This window comes from Argopecten irradians, chromosome 13 (assembly GCF_041381155.1).
Source record: "Argopecten irradians isolate NY chromosome 13, Ai_NY, whole genome shotgun sequence".
Classification (NCBI taxonomy): Eukaryota; Metazoa; Mollusca; class Bivalvia; order Pectinida; family Pectinidae; genus Argopecten; species Argopecten irradians.
This window is the reverse complement of record NC_091146.1, coordinates 37641524-37660817: the sequence shown is the minus strand read 5'-3', so window position 1 is coordinate 37660817 and position 19294 is coordinate 37641524. Positions and strand designations below refer to the sequence as shown.

The window sequence follows — 19294 nt, the reverse complement described above, 5'->3', positions numbered from 1 at the left end:
TGAACATCATAATCATACAAATTCAGCTTGATTTGCCGAAGTGATGAATGAACATCATAATCATACAAATTCAGCTTGATTTGCCGAAGTGATGAATGAACATCATAATCATACAAATTCAGCTTGATTTGCCGAAGTGATGAATGAACATCATAATCATACAAATTCAGCTTGATTTGCCGAAGTGATGAATGAACATCATAATCATACAAATTCAGCTTGATTTGCCGAAGTGATGAATGAACATCATAATCATACAAATTCAGCTTGATTTGCCAAAGTGATGAATGAACATCATAAAATGACAAATTCAGCTTGATTCATCTAAGTGATGAATGAACATTATAAGAGGATAAATTCAGCTTGATTCAACTAAGTGATGAATGAAATTCAGTTTGATTCATCTTAGTGATGAATGAACATCGTAAAATGACAAATTCAGCTTGATTCATCTAAGCGATGAATGAACATTATAAGAAGATAAATTCAGTTTGATTCAACTAAGTGATGAATGAACATCGTAAGATGACAAATTCAGCTTGATTCATGTGCCTAGTATTAATCAGTATATATATATATATGATTGTAAACAAATAGATTAAAATTAGATTGAAAGTTCCCAAAACATGTATAAAGAGTATCTATATATAGACATATTCTTTTGAATCATCATTGTCTGAATTTAGTCGCCGAGATCTGTAGATAATTTGGAGAGTTTACTGGACCGTGACGGAGTCTAGAAGTGATTTAGGCCTCAGATCAGAAGATAATTTGGAGAGTTTACTGGACCGTGAAGGATTCTGAAGCGGTTTGGAGAGTTTACTGAACCGTGACAGAGTCTGAAGTGATTTATTCCTCAGATATGTAGATACAATTTGGAGAGTTTACTGGACCGTGACGGTTAGTCCTCAGATCTGTAGATTATTTGGAGAGTTTACTGGACCGTGACAGTTGGTCCTCAGATCTGTAGATTATTTGGAGAGTTTACTGGACTGTGACAGTTAGTCCTCAGATCTGTAGATTATTTGGAGAGTTTACTGGACCGTGACTCATTCTTCTTGCCACTGATTATACTGCTATGTTTCTTAACAATATCTGGGTTTTTAGTGTCTAACTCGTGTATCTCTCGGAGATGTTTCAGTAAGTTGTCTTTCCTAGTGTAAATGGCCTGGCACTCTTCACACTTATGCTGATCTTGTATTCCCTTGTGAGTGAGCTCGTGTCTTTGAAGCAGGGTCTTTATTCTGAACGCCTTGCAGCAAATCTCACATTTCCACGGTTTCTCGCCGGTGTGGATCAGCATATGTTTAAGCATGTCAGCCTTGTGAAGAAACATGCGGCCACAGATAGCACACTTAAAAGATTTCTCCCCAGAGTGTGTCAGTGTGTGTGTCCTCAAATTTCCTATGTCATTGAAGCACTTGTTGCAAACATCGCAGCGAAACAGATTTTCACCGGAATGACATCGCTGGTGCCGGATTAAAGTGTTCCTCCTGAGAAACTTGCGGCCACACTTGCATGTAAATGGCTTCTCAGCGATATGGCTATTGGCCTGGTGATGTTTCAAGTTGACTTTGGCACAGAACAATTTACCACAGACATCACAGGAGAGAGGTTTACTGAGAGAGTTAATATGTTTCTGTAAGCCTTCCTCTGTACGGTAGCCTTGTCCACAGAGTTTACATCTGAACGGCTTGCTGCCACAGTGAGAGTACAAATGGGCGGAAAGCAATGTTTCCTTGGAGTACGACCGACTACATATGTCACACTTGAACGGCTTCTTCTCCAACAGTTTGTGGAGGTGCGTCTTCATGTGCTCCTGTAGACTTCCCTCATCAGAGAAGCGGTTCTTACACACACTACAGCCAAAAGGCCACTTAGTAGAGTGGATGTACATATGCTGCTGTAGTGAGGAGATGAAGCTGAAATGGAGGCCACACACTTCACATTGGTAGGGCTTGTAGAGATGTACAAACGTATCTTTGTGTTTCTTCAGCGCTGCACTGGTGAAGAACGTCCGGTCACAGATGTCACACTTACACTTGCCCACGTGGATGGTGAGGTGTCCCTGTAGTGACTCCTCCTTAGAAAACACCTTACCACACAGTCGACACTGGAATCGTCTCCCCTCTTTCTTCTCTGACCTCGCATGCATCACTACCGTCTCGTCTGATGCCATCGTCTGCTCTTTGTCGTACCTAAAAAATAGTCAAAGGTCATTACTCTGTAAGTTTGTCCATATTTCTCAGTTTCCTGAATGTAACCTATTTGCAGGGTTCAATTTTATATGGTGTATAATAATTTGCAATATAAGGAAGACACTGTATACAGTGGAACTTTCTTGATACGAACTCAAATAATTTGACAACCCAGCTTAATACGAAGTGCTTTGTCGGTCCCAGCCGAATACTTCTTTATCTTGGTTAACTCTGAACATTCGAATTCGGAAAACTTGAACAACTTGATAATACGAAGTAAACTTTTGGTCCGAATGAAAAAACATACATAAAATGTTCGTTTAACTTGAAATGAGTTTTTTTTTTTTGGACAAGATCGCTGAAAATGGCAATTTCTTTTTCATAAATCTGCCCTAACGATGCTCCACCGCTGACAAATGGTATTTTTTCACTTTCAAAAACAAGAGCAGGCTCAGTTACAAAAGTTATTTACTTATACACCATTGAAAAATTTGAGCTTCTAATTTTACTTCAAGTTAAAAATATGAAAAATAATTAAGTGCATCCCGAAAAAATTCCGTAATACGGTATCCGCTAATAAAAAATGCCCAACATTTCCATGTTTTTCAAAAACAATAGAAAACCCCTCTTCGGAGAGGGGGAAATCCGTAGTTCCGCCCCAGAGCCAAAACAATCTAGTACGCATGCGTAGGCACATAAAAAGTGGGATTTCCCTAACAAACTTCAACATCATGCATGGCGAACGAACTCGCCAAACTTATATGTGTCAGCGAACACACATGCGTCTGTTGGAACGTGGTGAAGAGGGAGACCAATTTTCAAACAACGACAATTTAGTGGTCAAGTTGCTAGATCGCGATCGACTGCACGTTACGAACCCACGCATTCCATGCGTGGACCTCATGTTATACATGTAACTTATGTATTTACATGTAGTTTCTATACAAAACTAGGCTAAAACTATTTAAAAAGTGTTTGTTCTTGAATGGAAAGCAAGCAATAAACAAAATAATAATTACTATTTTAATTGCTGATCTTATGTATTTTATATTAACGATTTATAGATGCCTATATGGCCTAATCTGGCTTTATTGAAATGTACATCGAAACCGAACACACGTTTGTTACCTGATGAGGCCTCCCATGTGGCTCGACAAAACTCGTAAACAAATGAAAGTAAACACAAACACGCCATGTCGTTACCTGCTATATAGATCTTACACTTTGGTTCTTTGTCTAACAATACAGCGCTGTATACATTCATACGATGTCTGGTAAGCCCACATGTTCTACCCCATCGAAGACCGAACATAAACTTAGACCAGTGTATCGGCATTATCAGATATATCCATGACAAGTGATCATGATCATGAATTACTAACTGAGTACAATCCACATTGTAGCATAAAATCATTAGTATGAACTTTAAAATTACTACATGCAGAAACATAATTCTGTTTATGTTACATGTAAAGATACATGTATATGAACCAAAGGTGTTTGGCTCTATAGACATTTTTTGTACACATATATATATATATATGTGATACTGTGTCAGTATATAAAGAGAGAAAAATGTCTATAGAGCCAAACACCTGATAATGAACCACATGTAGGCCTATGTGATTCATATCATCTCATAATTCACTGCATGCACGGGACAGGAAAAGGAATGCATGTACAAAATGTAGAATAATTTGGTTTGATTGAACAGTACTAAGAAATGAAGTATAAAAACAGTCAGTTTATGATTTCTATACAGTATACCAGAAAAGCTAAAGAAACCCTGGATCAGTCCTTCATTAAAAGAAGAGAACATGGGGAAAATATCCGTTTTAATAAGACTGGTAAAGTCCTAGCAGGTATTACGAACCTATTTTTTTTACATATTTTATTTAGCGCATAAACTTTTGTCTTGCTCCATAAATCGAACTTTTTCTATGAAAACAAATAGGCTGAATGCTAATAAACATAATTCACGTTCGGCGTAAAATGGAATGCACACTCGTGAAATTAGAGAAATTTCAGTTTCAATTCCCTTTTCCTTTTTACTACGTACATGTTTCACAAGTAAAAATGTTAGAAATTTGTTGTATTTAGAAAGTTTAGAAGTAATTAAGTAGATCAGTACAAAACTAGGAATAATCTGGTTTGAGATTCTTTTGATGTAGTAGGAAGTCTTATGGACACTTTTATTGTAGGCTTGGACACTTTTATTGTAGGCTTATCTAACAGAGTTAGCCTTTTATTGTTAGTCATTTATCTTTACTTAAATCCTATAATTGACCAAATGTCACATGTTACTCAATAGAGTTAATTATGGTATTATTGTCAACACCTGTTGGGTCAGAACTTGTAGGACCAGTTGAGTACCCCCAAGGTAAATAGTATTAATTGTCATTGATGATTGTTTAGCTCCGCCCATATTGAAATTGTCAGACCACACCCATTCATTGCCTAATTAAGGAATTAGCCAATGAGATTTAGGAGATGGGACAAGTTTAATTATAATGAAGAATAGGATTAATATAGAAGTTAGAGCAGTAGAGAGTTGGAGTAAGAACAGAGAGAGTGAAGGTCACAATCAGGAGTGGAGAGTCTGAGAACATGGAGCTTTAATAATTGTAATTTAATATTTCGGAACTTTTGGCAGTCACCAATAATAAAGAAAACATGGAACCAGGAACTTTGTTGTGTTGGTAAATCATGGTTAATTAACTAACCATGCCATGGACACTGGTACTCTCAACCATCAGGGGAGATAAGCTAATTCCCCCCAAAGCAAAACGTGTTGTCCCCTGATGGTATAGTACAAGGGAGCTCACCGAAAACCCCAGCAAGCTGCCCAGCAGCAGTATTGACTCGGTGAGACATGTATACCGTACTAAGAATTACATACTGGCGGAAATTGATAGTCAGCCAGGTAGCATCATGGGTCAAAATAATATATATGTTGTGTCGTTTTAATGATGAAATAGTCTAAACAATATTTATATCCCCTTAGTTCACTCTAATACTGACGTTTGTACGAATATAAATGCGAGTCTTTGATTACTTTAATTCGTTCCGTGTACATAAAAATGTAGGCCTACATGTATATTTAACAAGAGGCCCATGGGCCTTAACGGTCACCTGAGTTAGAATATTTAATTAAACAAATAATGAAACAAATTAAAGACATATAAACACTATATGCTGGGCCTTGAAGTTGGTCAGTGATTTATAAATTTGACTTTTTAGACTATGAAGAGTATTTGCTTCCATCAAACCTGTGAATTTAGAGGTATGTTTTGAAATTTTAATCATTTTGACCCTGTTTGGTCCTGCCCCTCTGGTCCCCCAGGGGGTCATCGAGGACGGATATGGATGTTAAAATGCTATATCTTAGGCTAATAATTCTAATCAAGTATGACTCATTTCCTACGAAAATTGGGCAAATAATGTTCACAAATATGTTTTTCCTATATAAATTAAAGTAAACTTGACCCCTCCCCAGGAGGTAAAGTGAGACCCCAAGGTCATATAATTTACAATTTTTATAAAACATCTTAAGACCTTTCCATCTATAATTATTTGATTCTACTATATCCAGAATTTTAGAAGATTTTTGAAGTTTTATCCTATTTGACCCTTTTTTAGCCCCGCCCCTCTGCCCCCAGGGGGTCGGCCAGGACCAATGTGGATATGATATTTAAATGCTATCTCAGGCTAATAATTCTAACCAAGTTTGACTCGTTTCCAATGAAAATTGAGCAAAACATGCTCATAAATGTGTTTTTCCTATATAAACTATAGTAAACTTGACCCCCTCCCCAAGGGGAAACAGGAGACCCCAGGGTCATATAATTTACAATTTTTATAAACAAACTTTAAGACCTTTTAATCTATAAAGTGTATTTGTTTATACCATTTCCAGAATTTTAAAAGAATATTTTTGAAGTTTTAGCCTATTTGACCTTTTTTGGCCCTGCCCCACTGCCCCCAGGGGGTCGGCCTGGACCAATATGGATATGATATTAAAATGCTATCTCAGGCTAATAATTCTAACCAAGTTTGACTCATTTCCAATGAAAATTGAGCAAAACATGCTCATATATGTGTTTCCCTATATAAACTATAGTAAACTTGACCCCCTCCCCAGGGGGAAACGTGAGACCCCAGGGTCATATAATTCACAATTTTTGTAAAGGACCTTAAGACCTTTCTATTTATGAAAAGTATTTGATTCTACCATTTCCAGAACTTCAGAAGAAGATTTTTGAAGTTTTAGCCTATTTGACCCCTTTTTACCCCGCCCCTAAGGCCCCTGGGGGTCAGTCATAGAAAATTTGTTAATAGGATTAAATGGCCATCTCATACTGATAATTCTGACAACATTTGACTCATTTCCTATTACAAATGACCAAATAATGCGCAAAAATGTGTTTTCCCAATATAAACTATAGTAAACTTAACCCCCTCCCCAGGGGGAAACTAGAGACCCCAGGGTCATATAATTCACAATTTTTGTAAAGGACCTTAAGACCTTTCTATCTATGAAGAGTATTTGATTCTACCACATCTGTGAGTAGAGAAGAAGATTTTTGAAATTTTACTCAATTTTACCCCTTTTGGCCCCTCCCAGACCCCTGGGGGGTGGGGACCATATAATTCACAATTTTGATTGGCCTTATGCCTTAGAAGGTTTGTGCAAAATTTCATTGAAATTGCTTCAGTAGTTTTGGAGAAGAAGTCGAAAATGTAAATTGTTTACGGACATACGACGCACAACGGACGACGCACGACGGACGACGACGGACAAAAGGCTATTAGAATAGGTCACTTGAGACTTCGTCTCAGGTGACCTAAAAATGCCCATACGATAATTAAGACTCATGCACCTGGTAATCAATACTTGATGTATATACACGCGTACTCTGATGAAATGTATGATGATCCTTTTCTAACCACACGAAACGTAATCGAGAAACATTTAATCAGTTAATTATACAGAAATGAAATCTCGACAGGCATCGGTATATAGCCCCCCTGTTGGAATATATACCAGAAAATTTTTACATGTATAATTGATAAAAAAAATAAAGGAGGTAATAGCAACGGTATATATGTCAATTAGGTGCTGGGTCCTAACAAACACATATATATGTTGGGTATATGAATACTGAGAATAGATATGTATAGATGTAATATACGATATGTATACTATCGCATATATATATATATGCAGTAACCGTGTTGATAACGAACAAAGTAATATATATAATACAGACATGTCTCATCATACAGATTGACGTATCCGACTAGCACCGATTCCAGTAATCTTTCATCTACATGTACTATCACATATTTCATAGACATAAGAATATCGTTATAAGATACCCAAAGAAGAAATAGAAAGCAGTTATACATGTATATAGTAAGCTATTGGTCCACCTCTTTACGTATGTTTAAAGTATTTTAGAAATACTGTGCTCTCCTAACTCTCAAATTATGAATAGATCAGTAGTATCATATTTACTTATCAATATATAGTTTGGGATAAATACTGTATTTATCTGAAATTATCACACGAGAGGAAACTTAAAATCAACCGATCATTACCAAAATTGACACGGCCACATGTTTATATTGGTATGATAAAATACCCCATATGGTGCCCCATGTACGCATTTCACTATTTACATCCACTATTTTTCGATTAATACGTATTCTGTATTAAGCTTTATATAAACTATATGTAACCTTTGACAGGACACATTTATAATCTGTGAAATCTAATATGTATCATATACTAAAACAATTATAGAACATGGTATTGCTCACCGTTTCCTCAAAACTGCCCTCTGTCTTGACCATGCTTGTTTTGTTTACTATATCCGGGTATCAAACATATACGTATACACGAGGTATTTTTAAATATGCAAATCAACCCATTCTATTTTAAGATTTCTTTACTAATTGATAATTGCGTAATTCTCTTCATTGGAAAGAAACCAAATGAAGAACCTTTCATAAGGGATGTAAATATATATTTTAGCAAAGTTTGGTGAAAGCGTAATAGGACTTTAAGGGGAATTAGGAAGCAAATCGGCCATATTTTGAAAAATAATGCGCGAGGTATACTTTTTATTGACTTTTCTTATTGCAAAAAAAGACAATCTTCAAGGAAATTCTAAACAAGAGGCCCAGAGGGCCTGTATCGCTCACCTGGTTTGTAATGCCAAGTAATGTTCTGGATACAGGTTCATTGTTTCTATTTTGAAGGAATTTGAATATTTACCTCTAATTCCCCTATTGAGCCCCACCCCTCCTGCCCCCAGGGGGCTCAGAGCTAAAATTTATACAAGTTCTATTCCCCTTCTCCCAAGGATGTTTGTGGCTAAATTTGGTCACAATCCATGCAGAACAAGTAGCGATTCATAGGGTTTACCTCAAATTCCCCTATTGGGCCCTACCCCTCTTGCCCCCGGGGGGTCATAGCCAAAATTTATACAAGTTCTGTTCCCCTTCTCCCAAGGATGTTTGTGGCCAAATTTGGTCACAATCCATGCAGAACTCTAGGACAAGTAGCGATTTATAGAATTTACCTCAAATTCCCCTATTGGGCCCCACCACTCCTGCCCCCGGGGGGTCAGAGCCAAAATTTATACAAGTTCTGTTCCCCTTCTCCCAAGGATGTTTGCGGCTAATTTAGGTTGCAATCCATAAAGAACTCTAGGAAAAGTAGTGATTTATAGGGTTTACCTCTATTTCCTCTATTGGGCCCCGCCCCTCCTGCCCCCAGGGGGTCAGAGCCAAAATTTATACAAACTATGTTCCCCTTCCCCCAAGGATCTTTCTGGCCAAATTTGGTTACAATCCATGCAGAACTCTAGGACAAGTAGCGATTTATAGGATTTACCTTTATTTCCCCTATTGGGCCCCGCCCCTCCTGCTCCGGGGGCTCAGAGCCAAAATTTATACAAGTTCTGTTCCCCTTCCCCCAAGGATGTTTGTGACCAAATTTGGTTGCAATCCATGCAGAACTCTATGACTAGTAGCGATTTAAAGGAAATAGTGACGGACAGACGGACGGACGGACGATGGACGCAGCGCCATGACATAAGCTCACTGGCCCTTCGGGCCAGGTGAGCTAAAAATTAATCCTGTGACTTATGATTTTTATGCGGTTTTTGTGATCAGGATATACCTAAAATCAAAATATCAATCAACATAGATGCTGTGAATGAAGGACTCAAACAAAGGAATAAAGAAATTGGTTTTTCATTTAAAGATGCTCCACCGCTGACAAATGGTATTCTTTCACTATCAAAAACAGGAGCAGACGATTTAGTATTTTTCTTCAGTTACAAAAGTTACCTACTTTACACTATTACTACCATTGAAAAGTTTGAGCTTCTAATTTTACTTAAAGTTAAATATACGAAAAATAATTAATTGCATCCCGAAAAAATTCTGTGGCACTATATCTTATATGGAATGAAGTAATGATTGCGCATGCACCAAAGGCGAAATAAATTATTTTATGTTTTTTTTTGTGTTAATTAGGCATATATATACACGATTAAACACCAATTATTGTTCAAATGATGAATATCATTTATGCTCTGTCTGCGGTGGAGCATCTTTAAATACTGACTTTAGGAGTTTAACAAAATATATTTACGGTATACAGTATTTATTTTATGATATTTACACTTGCTAGGCTTGTTCACTATACGCAAGTACTAGCCGATTTTGTTAACCATAACTGCATGGTAACCAGGTTTTTTTTCTCAACATGATTTGGGGCCGAAAATTGGCCCCATTCCCCATGGCAAAACCTTTCAATATTTCCCAATTCAAGCCTTAAATTTCCCAAAATGAAAGTTATTTTAAAACTCTCCAAAATATTGCATGATCGGTTAAGTCGGTTAATTATTTGTGAACTGGCTTCAGAAAAGTATATAAACTACTCTGGAAATATAAAATTGTATCTGTTTTGCTTTATTTCATATTTTTTTTATTTTTTCCCCAAATCTTGGTTTTGTCGCACTTTTTCCCAAATTCAAAGCCACATGCCCCATTCCCTAAGCAGTGAGAAAAAGCCCTTGTAACATTGAACTTTGAACTTGCGTATGAAAATGGTCTATGCAACGTAAAGGGACTACTTTTTTAATAATATGTTTATAACTGACCTCTATCGGAGGGTCTCACGCCCGTCCACCCCAAAGACTTGATCGTAGGACGAACATAGGCACAGAGGTAATGTTTACATTTGACACCCATCATTTTTAACAAAAATGAAAGCAAGTCGCCCCGGTCAGGATATTTTTCCGTTTCTTTATACAATTGTTAATTTAAAAATTGTTTGAATCATATATAAAACATGTATATATTGTTTACATTTTTCCAAAACTCTATGAAAAACAACAATATACACGTAATGTTGCGCCAAAATGTAAACAAAGCCATGTGTTTCTTTTTAAAAAAAAAAATAGTCCTTTTACTTTGCATAGAACATTTTCATACGCAAGTTCAAAGTTCAATGTTACCATGCAGTTATGGTAAACAAAATCTGCTAATATTAGCGTATAGTGACCAAGCCTAACAAGTGTAAATATAATCTTATGGCTCCCAAGAATGTAAGATCGTCAAGTCAGACGACAATCTCAAACACATTTAGCTACTTGAACACTGGTGTTTTGACAACTTCGGCAAACTCCAGTGTGTAAGTGTGCGTCAGCCTCGCCTCGCTGCACAATAACGGTCACCGAGTTCACACATGTGGCCGAGAACAAATACTTTGTGTTGTTACGCTACATATCAACTTTTAGCAAAATTGGATATATATATTTAAAGTTCAGATCTGATGAAATAAAATTATCTGTGAAATTAACTTTGTTTGTCATGGTTTTTTTACACAAAAATTTGAATTTTTTTGTCGTCGCGGCAGAATAATTGTACCTTACGTAAAGAGTCATCATTCGCTGTTCAATTGAGTAAGCTCCTCCCACTTTTGACCGACTTTTATTGAATAATTACGTCATTTTCAAAAAGACGATTTTATTACATAAAATATAAATAAAAAGTTGTGTGAGTGTAAATATAGGGATTGGATTTCGCTTTTATGATAACCATGCTTGTATGGAGCAATTCCTCTAAGAATATATTCAATATGGGATGTTATCCCCTTTCTCGATAGAAAGAGAATTATCAGTGTTCATCAAAGGGTCAAACTGGTATGGGATAATGTCCGGAACAAATCCCAAAGCAGGGATATCACTGTCATTGTTTTCCACTACAGATACTTAAAAACAAGAGGCCCAGAGGGCCTGTATCGCTCACCTGGTTTGTAATGCCAAGTAATATTCTGAATACAGGTTCATTGTTTCTTTTCTGAAGGAATTATAATATTAACCTCTCAATCCCCTATTGGGCCCCACCCCTCCTGCCCCCAGGGGGTCAGAACCAAAATTTATACAAGTTCTGTTCCCCTTCCCCCAAGGATGTTTATGGCCAAATTTGGTCACAATCCAAGCAAAACTCTAGGACAAGTAGCGATCTATAGGATTTACCTCTATTTCCCCTATTGGGCCCCACCTCTCCTGCCCCCGGGGTGTCAGAGCCAAAATTTATACATGTTCTGTTCCCCTTCCCTCAAGGATGTTTATGGCCAAATTTGGTTACAATCCATGCAGAACTCTAGGACAAGTAGCGATTCATAGGATTTACCTATAATTCCCCTATTGGGCCCCGCCCCTCCTGCCCCCCGGGGGACCAGAGCCAAAATTTATACAAACTCAGTTCTTATTCTCCCAAGGATATTTCTGGCCGAATTTGGTTACATTCAATGCAGAACACTATGACTAGTAGCGATTTAAAGGATTTTCCTCTATTTCCCCTATTGGGCCCCGCCCCTCCTGCCCCCGGGGGACCAGAGCCAAAATTTATACAAGTTCTGTTCCCCTTCCCCCAAGGATGTTTGTGGCCAAATTTGGTTACAATTCATGCAGAACTCTATGACTAGTAGCGATTTAAAGGATTTACCTCTATTTCCCCTATTGGGCCCCACCCCTCCTGCCCCCGAGGGACCAGAGCCAAAATTTATACAAGTTCTGTTCCCCTTACCCCAAGGATGTTTGTGGCCAAATTTGGTTACATTCCATGCAGAACTCTAGGACAAGTAGCGATTTAAAGGATTTACCTCTATTTCCCCTATTGGGCCCCGCCCCTCCTGCCCCTGGGGGGTCAGAGCCAAAATTTATACAAGTTCTGTTCCCCCTCCCCCAAGGATGTTTGTGGCCAAATTTGGTTACATTCCATTCAGAACTCTAGGACAAGTAGCGATTTATAGGATTTACCTCTATTTCCCATATTGGGCTCCGCCCCTCCTGCCCCCGGGGGGTCAGAGCCAAAATTTATACAAGTTCTGTTCCCCTTCTCCCAAGGATGTTTGTGGCCAAATTTGGTTACAATTCATGCAGAACTCTATGACTAGTAGCGATTTAAAGGATTTTCCTCTATTTCCCCTATTGGGCCCCGCCCCTCCTGCCCCCGGGGGACCAGAGCCAAAATTTATACAAGTTCTGTTCCCCTTCCCCCAAGGATGTTTGTGGCCAAATTTGGTTACATTCCATTCAGAACTCTATGACTAGTAGCGATTTAAAGGATTTACCTCTATTTCCCCTATTGGGCCCCACCCCTCCTGCCCCCGAGGGACCAGAGCCAAAATTTATACAAGTTCTGTTCCCCTTACCCCAAGGATGTTTGTGGCCAAATTTGGTTACATTCCATGCAGAACTCTAGGACAAGTAGCGATTTAAAGGATTTACCTCTATTTCCCCTATTGGGCCCCGCCCATCCTGCCCCTGGGGGGTCAGAGCCAAAATTTATACAAGTTCTGTTCCCCCTCCCCCAAGGATGTTTGTGGCCAAATTTGGTTACATTCCATTCAGAACTCTAGGACAAGCAGCGATTTATAGGATTTACCTCTATTTCCCATATTGGGCCCCGCCCCTCCTGCCCCCGGGGGCTCAGAGCCAAAATTTATACAAGTTCTGTTCCCCCTCCCCCAAGGATGTTTGTGGCCAAATTTGGTTACAATCCATGCAGAACTCTATGACTAGTAGCGATTTAAAGGAAATGTTGACGGACAGACGGACGACGGACGGACGGACGGACGGACGGACGGACGGACGACGGACGACGGACGCCGCGCCATGACATAAGCTCACCGGCCCTTTGGGCCAGGTGAGCTAAAAATACTAGAAGACTCTGTAGTTTTTCTCTATAAATATATAGTATCTACAGCAGACAGCAGAGCATGGTGAAATGGATGACGCGTTGGTACCACGTGACTGGCTAGCTCATTAAAGTTTTCTCAGCCGCAGCAATTTACCCTTACTGCCCTTAAAGTAGATAAACAGCTTTGCGGAGTGCTGTGAAACGTGTGTCAGCCAACATTGATGGGGTCAAACTATCAGAAAATTTATAAAAAGGTTTTTGTGTCACAAACCCTTTAAGCATCAGATTGATATGAAACAGTATTTTATTAGTGTCTGCAAAGACAAATCGTCAAAATCTGGCACAAAAATTGTATGAAATTGATTTTTTTCAGCAAAAAACAGGGGGGGGGGGCGGCTGTGGCCTTATTAATCTTAAAATTAATATGCACAGATATATGTATCAGTTAAATCAAATATCAACCGCAAAGTCAATTCAATTCCCATGCGTTTCAATTTTTAGGGTGGGTACTAAATGGGGTAGCCGGCCCTAGCCAGAGCTCAACTCAGTAGGTACTGTACACTCCATGTTATAAGTACTTCAACACAGGTTTGATTTGATTATGAAATATTACTTGACAATATGTGGAAAATAAGACAATGACAAATAAAAAAGTTAATAACAATATTAATAATTTATTCAGATATGACAGGATGTAGAGATGAATGTGTCTGTGATTTGTTGATGTTATGTCTAAATATCTTTTATATGTTTGTAAACCTTTGAAAAATAATTTTTTTTTTTTTTTTTAACATATTTATTGTCAAAAACATATGACAAGGGAATCCCGATTGGGTACAAGTTATTACAACTTAAATAAGATCCTTTCTCAAAATACAACAAAGTTAATACATTGTTAATACATACATACATGTGGCTTAGATTGAGAAATTTATGAAACAATTTTTTTTCCCAAAGCAATGGACCCAATGTAATTTTGTACCTGAACAAATAAATTTGAATTAATTTCATCAGACAAATTTTCGCTTCCTTAAGCACTAAATTAATAGCAATTGGAACATTCAAGTTTATCAAAAAGCCAGATAAGCTGTTTCTCTTGTTTAAGTTGTTGGGTGAAGAAATTGTTTTTCATTTTGAATAGCGATTTAGAGGATTTTAGATGAGGAACATGCAAATTTTTTAGATTTTTTTAAACTTGAGATCTTTAGACCACACCAAATTAATTTGTAGTTCGTCGGGAGCAGCGCAAGGAATTTTGCGGGTTCGAGAAAAAAATATAAAAAAAATGCGACCGCATGTCAAAAAATATCCGGATTTATTTTTCCGTCAGCCGACTTATTTAGTGCTTTACGGCGCTTGTAGACGCTTGAATTACATTGCGGAAAGGAAGACAGTAAAGGTTTTGTCTGACATAGATGAATTAACTGCAAAAAATGGTGGGTAAGGAGAACAAACAGAGGGAATAATCGTATTTACCAACATGTTTTTGAACTTTTAACGTTTAATTTTTGGACGATGATTGATGAGTGATCAACGTCCATAGTGACCCAGCATCCTTGATGTTATTTGATCGCGATAGCGGCCGAAAATGAAACGTTTGTGGACCTTTTCGTGTTGTTGACATTCATCTGTTCATTCTCGTAATCTGAATTCACTCTCAGCACTTTTTTTGATTTTGGGTGTCTTGATTGTTACCGTTCGGCGAGGCCCAACAAGTTTGATGTCAAACATGGCTATCGACGCCGAAAATGATGAAACTTTTGTTGATCTTTTTAGTCGTGTTGTTGACATTAATTTGAGTAAAATCACTAATGCTGTATCGAACATGAGATTAGATGACAGGGCTGCCGCGATACGACAGAAGCGTACCACGATATATTGTGATACACAACAACTGTATTGTGATATATATTGCAATATTTTGACCTTAACATATGTGGTGTTTATTTTGTATATATTCCATAATAAAAACACCCTTTACATTATACAAACATACAGTGCTATGTTATGTAGTTTTACATCGATTTCAACCATGTTGTTGAGTAACAAAAATGTTCAAATGTGAGGTTTTTGTAAAAATTACGAGTCTGTGAAAAAGCTAGGCTACAGACGATCGTAACCTAATAATGCAATATCTAAACATGATAGTGTCTGCAAATATTTACACTTTTGAACCTAAATAATGAACAAATTTACGTACAATTGTCCTGGCAAAATACGTTTACGATCATGATTAAACTTCAAAGGGCTGATCGGCTTGCAGTGTTGTTTTGACACACGTGTAGGAACTCGAAAATGGCGGCGGACGATGAAGCCTGAAATAGCTGGCAGAATCCCTGCAGCCAATGTATTCACCGGACCTTAAATGTGTTAAGAGAATTATATATTCTGGTATTGTTGATTGATGGAGCGAATCAACTTGATAATATTTCAGAAACTAGCCTAATGTCATATTGTTTATATTCAACGTCATGCAAATGTTTGAATCATTTGAACATTATACACGTTAGTTACAAACGTTTGACCGACATCAGAATCGAATGAAAACGAAACCCACATGGCTTCATATTATCGGAAAGGAAAACAAATACAACTTGCTGGTTTTGTTTTAATGACAGGACGTTTTAATTATATCAAATTAATGAAATTATGATACTAAGAAAATATATCGTAAAAAACCGGTACAGGTAAACTGTATCGCGGTACAATATTTTTTGGTGGTGCATTGCAATAACCCAATATACCGGTGAACCGCGGCAGCCCTATTAGATGACATTCAAGCGATAAAGATATCCACAAACCAGTCAAGACATGACTCTATTGAAATTTCACAAAATAGAAACAACACAGATATTCATTATTTAACTGTCGGTGATGATATTGAGACTGTTTTATTTGAAATTTATGTGTAACGGTTGCTTCTGAATGTAATACTAGTCTGCATTAAGATTTTTTATCACTTAATAAATGCGCAAAAGTAAATTATTTTCATGGTATATTTCATTAATTAGATTTCAATTGAAAGTTTATGTTCATTCTGATATTTTTGACAGTAATACACGTATTGAACCTATGTCTTTGATATTCATGGATGAGTGCATGCATCAAATTATTGGATAGTTTTGAAAATCATTGGTATCTTTGTTCTTGATGTAGAAAAATGCCTTTATATAGTTATATTAAACTTTAAAAATATGATGGTAGGTGATGTTACATGTATCTGATCGAATATTGTTTACATGATGCATGATGGCGGACATCTAGCTTGCTGAGAGAGACATAGCGAGTGGAATACATTAATATATTGATCATAATTATACAGGCCCTAATTAAGGTAGGTGCAGACAATTATATGCTCTCAGAATCTTCCTGCAGTGGGCGCGTTGTACAACAATAGTAACGAAGAAGAAATCGTAACTGTTATGTATTTGTAATGTAAGGCATAAAAAATGCCTTTATATAGTTATATTACCGTATTTTCCGGAGTATAAGCCGCGACTTTTTTCCCTGAAAATCGGGAGTGCGGCTAATACACCAGTGCGGCTTATCCGTGGACGAAAACCAAAATCTGACCACCTTTTTGCATTATTACGTCGTGATTCACATGTGAAAATCGTAAGTTTTACTCGCCATTTTTGTAAAATTATGCATTGAACAAATCACTGTAAAAGTGTTTAAAAGATCAAATATGCAATGAAAATATATTAAAGATGAAAATAATTACGTATCAGATGCATGTTCACTCGTAAAATTGCTTAATTCAAGGAAATCCGCCGACAGAAACGTGTTCACAACACAATGGCGGTTTAGTAAAGTTATACACCGAAAAAAATCACTGTAAAAGTGTTTAAACGATATAATATGTGATATAAATATAATAAAGATAAAAAATAATAATGTACCAGATACATGTTCAATCGTAAAATTGTTTAATTCACGGAAAATCAGCCGACTGAAGCGTGGTTGTTTACAGTCACAACACAATGGCGGACTGATTTCGCTATCGAATTGCTGCAGGATTGTTATCAAGAAAATAATAACCAAAACGCCAAAAATCATCAAATATCAAACAATAAGTTAAATATATTATTTAGATATTATGTGTGTGCAAGAAATGTCCGCAGACAGCAAGAAAACGATCTTCTGATCATGAATGACTGCTAACTTGCACACGTGTTACACTCTGTCAACATTTGTATTTCTCGGAATCCTGTCGCTGTGATTTCAATGACATAATCAGTAATCAAGTTTATTCGCGTGTTTTACATGTTATTTAGAACATTCTAGCGATGTTTAAGCCTCGAACAGTCTATAAAACATCATTTTATCGATCGGTATACTTTAAAAAAATGATGGCAGGTGATGTTACATGTATCTGATGGTGGAAAAGAATTTTTTTTTTTTATTATTAAAATTTACATTGTTGTTTTAAATATACAGAAGTATTCAGGATGATTGAAAAACACAGTAAACAGGTTTATCAGTGTTTTTTTCATGAATATTTGCTTCCATGGTTTGAAAAAAATATCGCTCGCTCGACTTTGAAACCCTTCGCTCCTAAAAATCCTTGATTTCAAATTTTTTTAAAAACAAAAAAATTTCGCTCGCTCGCTCCATTTTTTTTCTTTCAATTTCCCGAAGAACTACAAATTAATTTGGTGTGGCCTTATATAATATATATATGGTAACGATAATCTCAACTTATTATAAGTGTAACAGGAGAGGAGAAAATGTAGCGGCCAGACTGGGATTCGAACCCGGGACCCTCAGAATACTAGCCGAGTGCTCTGCCGACTGAGCTACCTGGTCACCGATGATCGACCCAGTCCAATCCCGCTACACTCCTCCCTCCTTTCTCGAAGTCTTCGCCCTCGAAGACATACGAGACCCTTCCAAACACCACCAGTCCACCGTGGGTTATTTAGTTGGGCGCCAATTTTGTAACAGGAGAGGAGAAAATGTAGCGGCCAGACCGGGATTGGAACCCGGGACCCTCAGAATACTAGCCGAGTGCTCTACCGACTGAGCTACCTGGTCACCGATGATTGACCCAGTCCAATCCCGCTACATAAGACTTTAAACTGGTAAATATTTTGTAAATATATCTATTTGCTGTTTTGTTTTCATGTTCAATATGTCATTCTTTATAAATGCTATCTTCAATTTTGGAGGATATCAAGAGAATAATTTTACATAAAAGCATACTGTCAGATTCATAATGTCAATAACATTGTAAACTGTACTACATTTTTATTTTTTTACCCCCTGAATATTAATGAACTGTTCCGTCTTTGGTTTTAAGAGATTGAGTTCAGTGTGACTTTATTTTTCTATTTATCACTAGATTTATCGTGTTCTCTAGTGCATGGTGGTGATGTGGACGTGCGTACAACATGTCAACACGGTCGTCACACCAGAATGATTTTTCGTTGAATAAGCCAAGTCTTCAAAGCGCGATAATTCAAATCTGATAGGGTATAAACTTACTCCTCGAAGTAATGTCGGAACGAATGGATACACGATCAAACTTACCGCTCTAGACCACAATCTCTAGGCCTTAATACACATTGACAGCCTACTGGCACTGCAGCAGAAATCTTTTCGCTGGGTCACCGGCACCGCCTTGAATTTGTTTTTCAACGCTATGCCTAGGCTGGTAGTTTGTCAAACTGTCAGAAATAAAGAAAAATGTTTTTACATGTATGCTATTTGATACGATTAGCAGAAAAATAATAACAATCACTAGCCTAGACTAAGTCATCTCGTTACCTTTTCAGCTTCCTGCGCTAAATCTGATCAAATACGATTCCTTCAAATATTGTCCAATCAAATAAAATGTTTCGTGTTTCTTTCAACCAATCAAAATTAAG

General features: G+C 37.3%; 1 protein-coding gene across 1 annotated transcript; it reads right to left on the bottom strand.

Annotated features, from left to right (window-relative positions):
* Positions 1 to 295: 295 nt before the first annotated feature.
* LOC138305969 (zinc finger protein 726-like) lies at positions 296 to 19234 on the bottom strand. The gene is made up of 3 exons (XM_069246278.1): positions 19194 to 19234; positions 18957 to 19093; positions 296 to 2198 (listed from the first exon to the last, which is right to left on the bottom strand). The coding sequence occupies exon 3, from the start codon at positions 2177 to 2179 to the stop codon at positions 1022 to 1024; it is 1158 nt and encodes a 385-aa protein (XP_069102379.1). The 5' UTR covers positions 2180 to 2198; positions 18957 to 19093; positions 19194 to 19234; the 3' UTR covers positions 296 to 1021.
* Positions 19235 to 19294: the final 60 nt, after the last annotated feature.